Source organism: Apteryx rowi, unplaced genomic scaffold, assembly GCF_003343035.1.
Source record: "Apteryx rowi isolate R43461 unplaced genomic scaffold, aptRow1 scaffold_343, whole genome shotgun sequence".
Taxonomy (NCBI): domain Eukaryota; kingdom Metazoa; phylum Chordata; class Aves; order Apterygiformes; family Apterygidae; genus Apteryx; species Apteryx rowi.
In genome coordinates, this window is record NW_020449897.1 from 25,593 (window position 1) to 39,358 (window position 13,766).

Genomic DNA, 13,766 nt, shown 5'->3' on the forward strand with positions numbered 1-13,766 from the left:
CACCCCGCCGACGAGCCGCCCGCCGTGCGGGAGCTGGAGGAGGCCGTCCGCGCCCTCCAGGACCGCATCGACCGGATCGAGGTGCGGCGGGGCTCGGGGGGCTCCCGGGGAGGGGGGGGTGCTCCCGCATAACCTGTCCCCCAGACCTGCTGCCACCCGCGCCCCAAACCCGCCCGTCTCCCTTTTGCAAAGCTCCCGCCGCCTCTGCCAGCCTCCGGGAGGGCTTTTTGCTCTCTGCCCATCGCCGCGGGCTCCCTTCAGGGAGAGCGGCATCCCTCAAGGTTTGCCCTGACCCCCCTCGCTGCTTTTCCCTCCGTGGTGAGGTCGCCCTGCTTTCCCCCCGGCCTGCACCTGCACAGGGCTCCTCGCTCTCCCCACAGCCCCTGCGAGGCCTCTGCAGGAGGGGGGGTAGCAGGGTGTCTGCTCCAGGCTGGCCCCTGCCCTTTACAGAAAGGTAACTCCTCGCCAGATCCTCCTGCAGTTATCAGTGGGACTTCTTGCGAAGCAGATCACTGTGCCACCTGGCATTTCGCTCCCTGCCCCTCCGTACTGCTGTTCCTCTGCTTGTCCCTGGTGTGGCCCTTTGGTGTGCACCTGGCAGGCTGAGCTGTGGCCCAGCTGCGAGGGAGTGACAGCACAGGCTCTATAACGTCGCCTGTGACTGGTCCCATCCCAGGGCGTGTGTGTGTGTAAATTGCTTTGGGCTGCTGTGGCCTCAGCCGTCACAAAGACCTTGGCAGAGTGTGTTCAGTGCCTTGATTATTTGGTAAAAGGAGGGTTTGCAGGGAAAAGTGGCATCTCTTAATAGAACTGATATACTTGGGGGTGGGGGGCAGGTATGAACAAGCTTTTGAGCACAGCAGCCCTGTCCTGGGTCTTTAGGTCTGTAAGAGCTGGGTTTGCAGAATATGTCTGGGATAATAGTTTGGGCATGTGAGAGCTCCAGGAGGGGAAATCTGTCTGGTTTTCCTGGTGGTGTTTTCTCCGGATGTCCTGGCTCCCTCGGGGATGGTGTTGTCCCTCTGTGCCCGTGGGTCTGCCAGGGGCCAGAGCCACCTGCAAGGAGCCTTGTGCATCCCAGGTCCTGAACCTACCGATCTTCCCATTTGGCTCTCTGTTGCCCTGCCTGCTTCTCTCCATGAATCCCAGCCCAGCAGAGCTGGAAGGGATGTTGGGCAACATCTGATGTGGCCCCTCTGCTGGGCAGCATGGTCGTGGCCCATGTCTTCAGCGCTGGTTTTGCCCTTCTGCCCCCCTCACCCTGGCGCATGGGGGCAGTAGCTGCTGGTCATGGGCTCCAACAACCAGAGCCCTGGAGAAGGATACACCTCTGGGGCTTCATGCTTGGCTCTTGCAACTGTTTTGTGCCTCCTCTGAGAGCACAGCAGGAAAGGCTGCCAGCAGGACTCTCCCAAGCACCGGGTCTGGCTGTGGGCCCCTCAGAGACCCCTCGGACCTAGGCTTTGCTTGGCAGGCAGTTGTATATCCTATATCCCATCCTTAGGAACATGCAGTGGAGCAATGTCCCCATTCCCCCTTAGAGGCAGCTCTGGTGTTGCCCCAGCCAAAGTGACAGAGCTGTTAAACAAGGGAGCTTGGGAGGGCGGATGGGGCCTGAAATATCAGGCTGATGTGAAGAGTGTGCCTGGCCCTTGCCTGGTGACCCTTCCCTGCCTGGAGGTGAGCCAGGGCATGGTGCCATGCCAGCATCACCTGGGTAGGGGGCAGGACGGAGGGGATGGGGAATGTTGTCTCTGTCACTGCTGTCAGAGGCATGCAAGAAAGAAGCAACAAAAAAAAGAAACCTGCAGACTTGGGCGTGTGTGTGCACAGATCTGGACATAAAATTCAGAGCCACTAAGATCATTTGTGTGCCACATGGCCTGACAAACAAGGSGGGAAAAGAGTCTTAGGGAGAGATGGATATTCTAATGGACAGATGTATGAACACACTTAAAGACAGGGAAGGGCAAGTAAACATATGCATGCACACAGAAAGATTGAGACAGGAAAAAGCACCCATGAGCTACTGGAGTAATGCATGCACAGAAACAAATACACACAGATGCATCAGGCTTACACAGGAGAGAGGGATGTGCAAGCCAGATGACAAAAATGCACAGAGACTAGTACAGCTAGACGGAGAGACAGACAGCCACCCCAAAAAATCCCCTACAAAGGATTGTAGGACTCCCCAGATGAACAGATTCACACAAGCAGGATAACACAGCCAGACTAAGAAATGCACCCGCAGACACATGTACAGACAGCAGACCTACACATCCAGAAATGCAGATGGGCAGAGAGGAAAAAAGCTCTCGCATACATGTATGTGTGTACATGCATGAGCATCAAGCAATACACAGAGGGACCATGCCCAGCAGGGGTATGCACGGCACATCATTTTTGAACACCAGGAAACTCCAGGCTGGATGCAGGGTAATGCGTTTAGCTGCTCTCTGGATGTGCTCTGCCGTCCTCCCCAAGCCCAGCTTCCAGCGCTGGAGGGGGGCTGCGTTGCTGATGAGCTCCCCTGATGTGTTTTCTGGGATATCTTGCAGTTGCAGGAGGCTCTGGGCCTTGGGGTGGAGGAGGATGAGAGTCACAGATGCAGTCAGGAGACATAAGCCCACAGCAAGGCTTGGCTCAGGCTCTTGCGTGCACGCAGAGAGCCTGAACGGCTTGAAGGAGGTTGCAAAGGGAAGCAGCGCCAGGAAGAGGCTTGCATGCACAGACCTATGAGGAAGACAGCTGGCACACTGCCAAAAATGTTGTCTTTCCATGTTGCCTGGGAGCCGAGGGTCCCAAGTGTACTTTGCAGCAGAAACGTAGCATCTTGCGCTCCGAACCCTGCAGGCTCGGGAAGCAGGGCAGCATGTCGCAGATGGGTTGGACTAACGCTTCCTTGGCTCTCGCCTGTCGTAACTCGCTGCCTGGGATGGCCCACAGACAAATCGAGCCCTAGGAGGCCGGGCCGGGCGATTGCATCTCGCCCCTGCCATGAGGGCCGCCCTTGGTGTGTGTGGCTCAGCGCCTCGCTGGTCAGGGCCCCGCGCCGTGGGGCAGCGATCGCCGGTCCTGGGCTTGCATCTGACTCCTCTTATACGAGCAGAAATACAAAACTTCCCGTGACAGCGCAAGGAGTGCGTGCGTCTCTCCTGCCCACATAGCTTGATGTGTTGGCCCCAGATATCTTTCTGAGGTGCCCTGTGGCAGTGGCCGGCGGGCTGGGGGGGAGCAGCCCCCAAGCTGCTGCCGCAGGCACGATAAACCCGCAGAGGGAGTGTCAAAGGGCTGGTGGGACCCCGGCGACCTGAAAAGGGATGGGGCAGAGGCAGGGCGGTTCACCAGTGCAAACATTAACGGGGTCTGCAGGGTGGGACTGACTAAATGGTCTGTGTTTCCGCAGAAGCTCAGACGTCGCTCCTCAGGAGAGGAGGGGGCGCCCGTGAAACAGTTCCCTGGGGACCAGGCAGATGCCCTGGCGCTCAGTGCACTTAAATCAGAAACAACCACAGCCACGGCGGGGCCAAACTCAGTGGCCCTGGCCAGGAGAGGGCCTGCAGCCCTGATAACCCTCGTCGCCACCACCTGTAGGCTGCTCGGTGCCCATGAGGAGGGCCCAGGCGTCCTTCGCTGTGAGCGGGGGCAAGGGGCTGGCAGCGGGGGACAGTCCCAGGAGGTGTCTCACTTTGGCAGGTGCTATGCAAAACGCAGCGGGAGGAGGACAGAAAGGAAAGCAGGAGAGGAAATCCTGGCTCTGGGTGGCTCAGTCTCAGGAGAGAGGGATGAAATGAAATGCTGTGCGAAACCCCCAGGAAGGTTATGTCTTAGGGCATCTCTCTGATGGCCACATTTTTGTCGGCAAGGCTCAACACTCAAGTCTTTGGAGGAGGGAGTCGCAGGGAGGGAGCTGATGGAGGATTATTGATATAATCTGGATGCTGTTAGCATGGCTGTAAGCCATAACAAGATTTATCGATGCTCTGAAAAACCTATTAAGTCATTTTAGTCTTAATTTTCGAGAAGTGATTTAGCTCTGTTGACACGCGGCGGCCGGCCAGCCCTGGTCCCCGCAGTCCAGCCCTGGCACGCAGCGGTGGTGGTTTCTGCTCGGCTGTTGGGGAAGCAGGGGAGGGCAGCCGCGGCCAGCGTGTCCCCGGCCTTTTAGCTGAGGCTGCGGATGAGAAACGAGGGGAAGGCCGAGCAGCGGCTGCACTGGCGGTTGGCGTGTGCCGAAGGAGCCCACCCCGCGATGCGCAGCCCGCATTTCCGTCCTCATTACATGCAGATCACCAGGCACGCATGAGAGGGGAATAAGTCGACTGTCACTGTTAACCGGAGGCTAAATTCAAATAGGAACATCTTCTGTAGCCTATTTCTAATCCCCTGAGCCATGCAATCTCCTGAATGAATTTCTCCTTGTTTCTTCTTCATGCACAGCATGGCTGGGATTTTTCCTTCTGTTTTTTTTTTTCCTTTTTTCTTCTTCCCCCTTCTCTCTGCATGCGCTCGCATCCATACACATGGGCATATCTTCTTGGCATGCAGAGCCAGGGAGTCCAGATGCTCCTTTTACGTGCTTTTAATTACAGCCGCAAATTGAAATGGAGGGATTTTGGAGCGGGGAGGCAATCGCCTCAGCCCCATTTACTGCACTCAGGTGGTGATACCACCTTCCTTCTTGACACCCATTGGGGGGGAACGGGCCCCAAAAGGCACTGCAGGGCTCTGTAGGGGAGCCAGCTCCGACTGAGCCATAACAGTGTTTTATGCTAATCGGCCTGTTTGCAGTTGTGGTGTTGTAAACTGGAACGATTTGGCTGCTGGCGCTAAACTGCTGGAGCAGCATTAGGGAAGGGAATGGGAAACAGAGAGAGCCAGCCGCCTCCGTCCTGTTTCAGTTTCCAGCAAAGTAGGGATGGAGAATCCCAAACTAAGCAAGAGCCGGGAAACGGGGCTGTCCCAGGGCCCTGAGCGWGGTTCGAGGGTAACTGAAAGTAGTGGCGAGTTTGCTCTAAAAAGGAAAAGCCAGGACAGGCCGCTCTGTCTGCACCCTTCCCCTCCCCAAGCTGTTGCTCCCAGAGCTTCAAATACCCTCGAGAGCCCGTGCGCTCCCAGGAGGCTCTGCCAGGGCCCGAAAACCCCCTGGCACCGCAGGTTTGGGCTCAGGGAGCCCTGGGGCTGTGGTGGGTGCCTGGGAGCAGGCGTCAGTCCTTGGTCCTGCCTGTCCAGTCACAGTGGCAGAGGTGAGCGCTCGCACGCTGGCAGTGGAGGCAGAAGGAGAGCGATGGGGACCAGATTTGCTAATGCATTAGTAAATGAGGCTTTGATCTCCTTAGATAAATGAAAGTGCATTTGCCTAACAATCACTACGAACTAAGCAAGTGCGCACAGACTTGCTGCTTGCCAGAGCCCGGCTTTCCCCTGCCCCCACCGCCCACCGCCCACCCCCACACCAGCCGCTGACATTTATCGTGATTAATATTACCTGGCATGTTTCAATCCTTTTGCTGGCCAAAAAGCATTAAACAAGCCTCCCCCACACCCCCTGCCCACTCTGCCGTTGCCTGCGCCGCGGCAGATGGGGAGACGGGAGCGTGCTGAACAGCCTGGGAGAAGGCGCTCTCCCTCTTCTCCCCTCCCAGAAGGTCGGTGGTAAATAACAGCTGCACGACTGTGATGATGCGTTTTGTAAGAAATTCGGTTGGGGAGGAAGGTCCTCGGCTGGCAGCTCAGTGGAGCCAGGTGGCGGATGCAGCCCAGCCGGAACGGAGAGATGCTGCCCGGGCTCCTCTGTCACGGCATGGCTGGGCTCCCGGAGGCTGGAAGGGACAGCCTGGTCTCCCCGGTCCTGTCCTTGCCTCGCTGCGGCGGTGCAGCTCAGCCCCTGTGAGACGAGCCTTAGGTGTCGCTTTACCCCATGGCCAAGCCTCTCGAGGGGTGGCAAAAAAACACGGGCTGCAGCCCAGCGTCATCCTCAACCTCTCTCTCCTGCGGGCTGGAAGTTGGCTGGGCATGAGGGGGCCGAGCGACCGGTCCTGTCTCTGCCACCACCGCCGGCCGCCCCGGGGCTCCCTGTGTCTTGGCTGGCCCCAGGCCCAGCACAGTGCCGCCAAGAAGCGGGACCCGGCTGCGCCTGTTCCTGCCTGCTTCCAGCAAGGGAAAGTGCCAGGGAGCGAGTGCCGGGTGCGGGGGCGTTTAGATTGGCCGGGTCTCCCAATTCCCGGCAGCCTCGAAGGCAGGTTTGCAATCTGGCTGTCCTGAGCACCGGCCCAGGCACCCGTCTGTGGACTGCTGGGGTGGGAGGAGGAGGGAGGGAGAGGACGGGGCAAAGCAGGATAAAGAGCTGGAAAGATTCAGAAAGGGGGAGGGAACTGAAGAAGAGGTGAGAGGAAGTTTGGGGGGGGGGGGGCTCTAAGTGCATCGGAAGGAAGAATGGAGAAACTACAAAGGAATAGAAGTGAAAGAAGCCAAAGAAAGAAAAGTTATAAAGAGAGAAGTAAGAAGAAAATAGAGGCAGAGAGAAGAGCTGGAAGAGGGAAAAAATCTAAAAGAAAAAGCCATCAGCCATTATTGAATAATGTAGGGCAGGCTATCAGGGGGCTAACAAGAGTGACAAAAGCCCCAAGTCTTTTTTTTTTCTTCCCCCTATTAACAGCTCCTTAATGGAGCTGTGCATGAAAGCAGGGACGTAGCCTGTAGACCCGCAGCCAGGACAATCAAAGAGCGCTGCGGCCTTCACAAGAGCTAGGCAGCCTAGGTGGATTAGAAAAGCTCTCAAAACCTGCAGCAGCAGGGTGAGTGCATAAAGAAAGAGGTGAAAACAACTTAGATCTCATGCGTGCTGCCCCCCTGCAAACAAAGCAAGCACCTCTTTGATACAACGCAGGCAGCCGTGCTCGGGAATYATTCCTCCCCTGAAGATGTGAAATAACCTTTCAGCTTACCTCTTCTTCCATCCATCTCTCCACCCTGCTATCCTCCTGCCCGCTGTCTCTGCCTTGCTTTCTGAGGTCTGCATGAGACCCCACAAAAGGGCTAGCGAGCTCTTGGGGCAGCAGGGAGAACATGGATGGAGCCTGCAGCCCTCTTGCACTCGGGCTTGATCCGTCTCCCACTGTTTGGTATAATTGAAGCCAAAACAGAGCCTTCCTGGGGAAGAAGAACAAGGCCACAGTGGCTGATGGCAGAGGGCAGCAATAGACGGCCCTAAAAGGCCTCTCCCCTCTCAAAAGCTTACGATTCCCTGCCTGCAATTGCCATTAAAGTCTCTTGCCCCGGAGGGGACAGGAGGGAGGAACGTAGCGCAGGCAGATGACTAAAGAGCAAATTCGTCTCCCCATCTACACACACCACTGCTTTGTTGAGGGAATATTTTCTTGTTAATTCATCTGTATGATTAAAAAAAAAAAAAAAAAAACCCTCTCTCCGCACGTTTCCTATGAGACGATATGGGGCCTCACTTTCCCCACCAGCAGACCGAGCGCTTCCTTTGGCAGAACCATCAAAGAAAGGACGCGTTTGCCGAGCGTTTTTCCTCCTGAAAGACATTTTGTTCTTCGTGACGGTGTCCCTGGCGCGGCTCAGAGAAACCCAGCAGGAATGGCTGGCTTTTGCTCGCTGGTTTGGGCTGCAGGATCCCCCTCCTCACGCACGAAGCTCAGGCCAGGGATTCCTGCTTCTTAAGGAGGATCGCTTACAAAACCCGAGCCAGGGAGGACTGACGTTCCCGCATGCCGTGTGCTCCGCGGAGCTGCGTCCTGGGGGAGCTCAACGGGGCACAGCCCTGCTGGAGGTTAGGCAGCCATGCTCGCCACCCCATGGGGAAGGTGGCGCGGGTCTGCTCCCGTGTGTCCCCGGAGTGCGATTCTGTTGTGGTTTTGGCTCTTTAACTGAGCAGAAAATGGCAGAATAGCAAGAGCCACAGGTAGGGAAATGAAGACAGAGAATTTTAGGACAGACGCATCTGTCTCTCTTTTTTTAACTGGGAGGATGAGTATTGACATAACTTACAAAGGCAGGTAGAGGAGGAGTCCCCTGAGTGCCTGGATCCTCATGCTGGCTGCTTCGGGCCATACAACCTCTTTCATAAATTTGTCACACTCAGTTTTACAAGCAGCTAAGGCTTTGCCCTTGCAGTTCCCACAGGAAGGCTTTTCCAGATCCTCGTGCTTCTCTGATGCCTGGCAGCCGCTGTCTAATTCCCAGCCTTGCTGTATTCCTGGCTGATTCGGATCCATCCGTTCTTATGCCAGCAGGATCCTTCAGCCCTTCCTCCCCGCAGCACTTTCCTCCTGCTGTCCTCCTTTGCAGTGGCTGCATGCTGCTGCAGCCGTCTCTGTCCCCTGGCTTTTCTCCAGGAGGACAGGCACTGTGCCGCGGGTCCCGTGTGAGCAGGACGTGTCCCCAGCGGCTCCATCACCTCCCTAGCAAGGCAGGATGCKGTAGTGCTCTCCATGCACAGCCACGAGCAAAAATCTCTAGGGATGGAGCTAAGGGGGGGGACCATGTGGTGGGAGGGAGCAGGTGGCCATGGAGGCTGTCAGGCCTCAAAAAGGTGCCGGTTTAGTAAGAGGAGCCACAAAATGAGTAAACATGCCCCTGAGCTATTTTTCTGTCTCTGTTGCCAAGGCTGGCCAGGGACAAGCCAAGAGAGGGTTTTCCCCCATTCCCTGCAGGTGACATGTTTTGTGCAGGTAATCGGGTTTCAGCAGACCCCAGCAGAGCTCAGAGGGTGTTGGGAACCTTCTTCGTGGCCTTCCTGGCAGCAATTTGGAAACATTTGAAATCTTCCTAGACTCTGGCTTGCCTTCCCTCCCCTCTATTGTTTATGATGAATAGAAAAGCTTCAGAGGTGCATCAGGGGTTTTCCCTCCTCATATTTTGTATACATTAGCATCAGGTCTTGTCCATCCTGGAAAAAGAGGTATGGAGAAGAAAAATAAAAAGCTGGAAACTCTTTGGACCAGGCCCACAGTACAAGGCAGGACTTGTCATGTTGAGTTGGGTTTTTTTGGCACAGTATAACTTCTCTGCATAATTTTGGTGGAGAAACATGACAGCACACACAGTTTCAGCTGCCCAAGAGATCCCCTGCCCCAGTGGGGAGGAGAGCAGGGATGCTCAGTGACTGCCCCCTCGCTGCCAGGAGCTCACCTCTGTTTAACGTGCAGGGGGCAATCACTGTGCAAAGCAGGCTTGCGTGAGTGTGGTTCAGACTAGGGAGCTGAGGARCAAGTTGGCCAGCCAAGAATGCGTGGAGAGCTGTTTGAAGAAGGCCTCCCACAGCTTGTGTCGTGAGCGGATACCCAGAGTGGGCTCGCTTGTCCCAGCTGGGCATGCTAGTGAGTACTTGCAAAACTTGCACAAGTTTGATCATGGTTCATGGACGTACATAAAGGTCCTGGGTGTCCTGCTCACTTGAGCCTGCTCCCCTTGAGCACCAGGGCTCTTTTGGTTGACCCCTGCAGATGGTCCTCGTACTGCAAGGGCGGGCACTGGCAGCATCACGGCCACTTAGGGCAGTACCAGCCCTTCTCCAAGCTGGTTCTTCTCCCAGATACCATCCTGACAAGTAACTACCTCAGCAGCAAGCAGCCAGGAACCACAAGTGCGGGTGACGCTCTCTCAGGCCAGCTCTGAGGCCACAGCCGTGGTGGCACAGCCACCCTGTTCCTTTGTACCCACCCTCTGCACCGCTTGAGAGGCTCCGCTGAGCTTCCCGCAAGCCACCCGAAGAGACACACCTTCTTCAGAGGCAATCCTATGAGAGGAAGAAAACGGGGCCCAGTGCAGTCATGGGCCCTGAGGCTCTGTGTGGGGTGAGGAGCAGAGCACATCTGTTTCGTGTGGTCAGTGATCCTAGATTCAGCCTGGAGAAGGCACTTCTTTCCTCTCCCTTGCTCAGGAGCTGAGACCTTCAGGGAATTTTTGCCTCCTTTCACAGTCAGAGGGGCTGCACACCTGTCCAGATAGCAGGGACGGCATCACTTCATGTCCTACCAACACCGGCAAGGCACATGGGGGAAACAAGAAGAAGGTTGTGCTGGAGCAGACACAAAAACTCCCCTTAATGCCCAGAGCAGCGGTGGTTTCCCCTCCCTTTTGGTGACTCTGGCTCATAAAGGAGGCAATTTGGGGGGAGACCCCCTGGTTATGCCAATATCCCCAGGCAAGGCTCCCACTTGTGTCAGCCCAGCGCCAAGGAGGCTGGGAGCATCACGGCCCGGGCACAGAGAAGGAGGGAGGGCTGCTATTTCTGGAGGAGTGCCTGGGAGTCTGGGTGGCTGCCCTCAGCACCAGCTGCCGTCATGCCAACTGGCATGCCAGCCAGCCTGGCACACCGGCAGGGGGGCGGCTGGCTGCCCTGGCCCTCCCTGCGCTCCCCCAGGCCACCATGCTGCCCGATGGGTCTCTGCCGGCCACCCGAGGCTGCAGGCACCACTGCAGGACACATCTGGGTGCTGCACCAGCGCACATAGGGTCCAGGCAGCAGAGGAGCCAGCACAAGGATGTGGCATACCTGCCATGGGAACTGGGTCAGCCGGGCCAGCGTCARCCAGGGGTTTCTTCGTCCTCCTGCAAACTCCTCCTCTGCAGCGGGTCAGCACATATGCATGTGCTTTGCTGCAGGGTTGCAAAGAGCCACCTCCTCCTCTGCTTTTATAAAGCCAGCTGGGATGAGGTCTTCCAGCAAGCTAGTGGCTGAGGAATGGGATCTTTGTACAATGCAGTAATGGCAGGGCGCGTCCTCACCAGGCTCCTAAAACTGGTTTTGGACTGACCAAGGGAGAGGCATGGGCTGGGTTTCACCTGAGGGAAGACCTGCACTCCCGTGTGTCCCAGCCTTGCTCTGTCTCTGAAGCAGCAGAAGTCATTAAAAGTAATCAAGTGGCCAGCTTCATTTTGTAGGAAAAGGCTGCAATGAAATTAATAGGGGAGTTTAAAGGGGAGAGGATCTCAGAGAAGGCTCTCCAGCTGACGGGGTGGCTCCAGAGTTTTGGTTCCAGCTCGCTCTGCAGTGGTGCTGCCTGGAAATTTCTCTTTTTTTACGCCTTTCTGCTAATACCATGCTGAATTTTCTTCCTCCTTTCCTCCTCTTGCCGTCCACCTGCCACTGCCCCGAGTGCAGCAGGAGCTGCCAGCCCGGACRAACGCCTCAGCGCCCACCTCCCCGGCGCTGACCCGAGATGCACTCCACACCAAGATGGAGCAGCTGGAGGAGCAGCTCCTCTCCAAGATCCTGACGCTGCAGAAGGAGCGCCAGGCGGCCAGCAGCGACCGCAGCCAGCAGCAGCACGACATCGAGAAGGAGCTGAACTCCCTCCAGAACCGAGTTACCGAGCTGGAGCACGGTGAGTCCCGCAGTGGAGCCCATTTCCTGGGACCCATGTGCCCACCCTGCCCTCCCAGGTGCCACGCGGGGCTCACTATCAGCTCTTGGGCCCCTCCTGAAGGTGCATGTCCGCAGGAGCAGCCCCTTTGGCCACTCTGACCCCAGGCAGTGGGTGCTCACTGGCCTCCCTTCTCCCCCTCCTTGGCTCACAGGGCCACCAAGCTACAACCCTCCTGATGCCTTCAAGGTGACCATCCCCGTGCAGAACAACTACATGTACGCCCGCATGAAGAAGACCCTGCCAGAGCTCTATGCCTTCACCATCTGCATGTGGCTGAAGTCCAAGGCCTCAGGCGGGCTCGGCACTCCCTTCTCCTACTCTGTCCCGGGGCAGGCCAATGAGATTGTGCTGCTGGAGTGGGGCACCAACCCCCTGGAGCTGCTCATCAATGACAAGGTCAACAGAGCCGGGGTGCCACGGGCAAAGGAAGAGGCGTGAAGCTCCTTCCTTTCTCTCCTTAGTCTCAACAGCTTTCCCAGGCCTGGTCTTCATCACAAGCAACCCAGAGGGGGGTCCCTCAGGTGTAGCCGGGCTAATTTGTCTCACCTTGAGTTACCACACCTCAGCTGCCCTGTGGTAACGGCCTGTAGTCTGTTTTTTATTTTCCTGCGTAGCAAGAAACTTCCCCCAGCTTGGGGAGGCAGAGGCCACCTTGCATTCCCTCTACGTGCAGTGGGATGAGAGCCAGCACATGGTCCTGTGAAGTGGCTGGCATGCAGTAATTTAGCCTACAAGGCAGCAGCAGGGTCTGGCCCTGGTGTTTGCACTGCCGTGGGCCCCAGAAGTAGCTGCGGCAGAGCTGGGACCTGCATGAAGGAGCACGAGGAAGAGCTGGGAGGAAGGGGCAGAGGGTTGGAGATGGGGGGAGCAGGAGGATGGGTAAGATGGCCCAGGATGGGGGGGGGGGGTGTTGAGAGGGAGAAGCAGCAAATCTGGGTGTTGTTAGACTTTGGGGTGCTGCGGTGGCAGCCATGCCTGACGGCCTCCCCTGCGAGGGGTGCCTGAGTGCTGGGCTCTGGCCTTTTCGCTTGCAGGTTGCCCAGCTGCCGCTGAGCCTGAAGGACAAGGCCTGGCACCACATCTGTGTGGCGTGGACCACCCGGGACGGCAAGTGGGCGGCTTACCAGGATGGCGAGCAGCGGGGTGCCAGCGAGAACCTGGCCTCCTGGCACGCCATCAAGCCACAGGGGGTGATAATCCTTGGCCAGGAGCAGGTACGTGCCATGCTGGCCCTTCACTGCAGTCTCTAGGGCAGGTCCAGGGGGGCAGGAGCCCCAGGACACTCTGGGGTTGTGAGCCCCACGTGGGGGAGCCCCCAAGTGGGGCTGGGGTTCGGGGGCAGGAGCTCCCGGCATGGGGTGCCACAAGGGCAGCCACCTCCATGCTTGGGTGAGGGGCTCTCCTGGCTGCTAGCCTGTCCTCCAGGTGGGCCATGTGCACTCATCGTGCTCCCTCTTCCCCCTTGTCTGTCTCCTCCTCTCTTTGCTGCATCTGTCTGTCCGCTCCCCTCCTTGCTTCTTGCTTCTTGCTTCCTCTGCCCAAATTGCTTCTTTCCCCATCTCCATCTCTGCTCTCCTGCTCCATCCTCTGCCCTCCAGGACACGCTGGGTGGCCGGTTTGATGCCACGCAGGCCTTCGTGGGGGAGATCACGCAGTTCAGTATCTGGGACCACATGCTGGCACCAGCGGAGATCCTGGCCATGGCCAACTGCACCTCCCACCTGCAAGGCAACGTGATCCAGTGGGACGACCAGGTGGTGGAGGTCTTCGGGGGCGCCGGCAAGGCAAGCTTCGCGGTGTGCGAGGAGAGGATGAAGGCATGAGTGGCCCCTCACCCCCCCCCCCCCCCCCCGAGGGGGGCCACACCGGCCCCCCCCCCCCCCCCCCCCCACCCACGGGAAGGAGCACAGCAGCGATCCCCTCCCCGTCCTCCTGGCTGCCGAGGAAGGGGGCGGCAGGAGGCCCCTTCCCCTCCCGCACCGACAGCCCTCAAGCTCCAAACCCATGCTGTCCCAGCGCTCCTGCAGCCTCCTGGCAAGCGCGGGGACCCCCGGCCAGGCTTAGGGAGGAGCCAGGCACGGCCCCCACAGCCACATCCCTGCAGGGGCTGGTGGAGGATGCCGGTGTGCCGGGACGGGGAGGCCCTGGGCAGCCTCTCCCTCGTCTTGCTCCCCGCCAGCCAGCCTCTCCAAGGCCTCGTCCCCATTTCCACGTTGAGAGGACCTTGCCATACCTGCACCCCACTGCACATCCTGGTGTGACCAGGCTTTCCGGCTTGGCAGCCCCGGCATGCCCCAAGCCCCAGGCACACCTTGCCCCCAAACTGTGCGCCACTGAGGCTGGCACAGCCCTGGGGACAGTCAGCAC

The 13,766-nt window shown here is 58.0% G+C and overlaps 1 protein-coding gene across 1 annotated transcript in view; it reads left to right on the forward strand.

The window, feature by feature from the left end:
- Positions 1-13,222, forward strand: part of NPTXR (neuronal pentraxin receptor) — a 28,003-nt gene extending 14,781 nt beyond the window's left edge. The window contains exons 3-6 of the mRNA XM_026072463.1: positions 11,135-11,357; positions 11,551-11,795; positions 12,434-12,613; positions 12,998-13,222. Of these exons, the coding sequence (XP_025928248.1) occupies positions 11,135-11,357; positions 11,551-11,795; positions 12,434-12,613; positions 12,998-13,222 (873 nt within the window). The remainder of the gene's footprint in view (positions 1-11,134; positions 11,358-11,550; positions 11,796-12,433; positions 12,614-12,997) is intronic.
- The last annotated feature ends 544 nt before the right edge of the window (positions 13,223-13,766 follow it).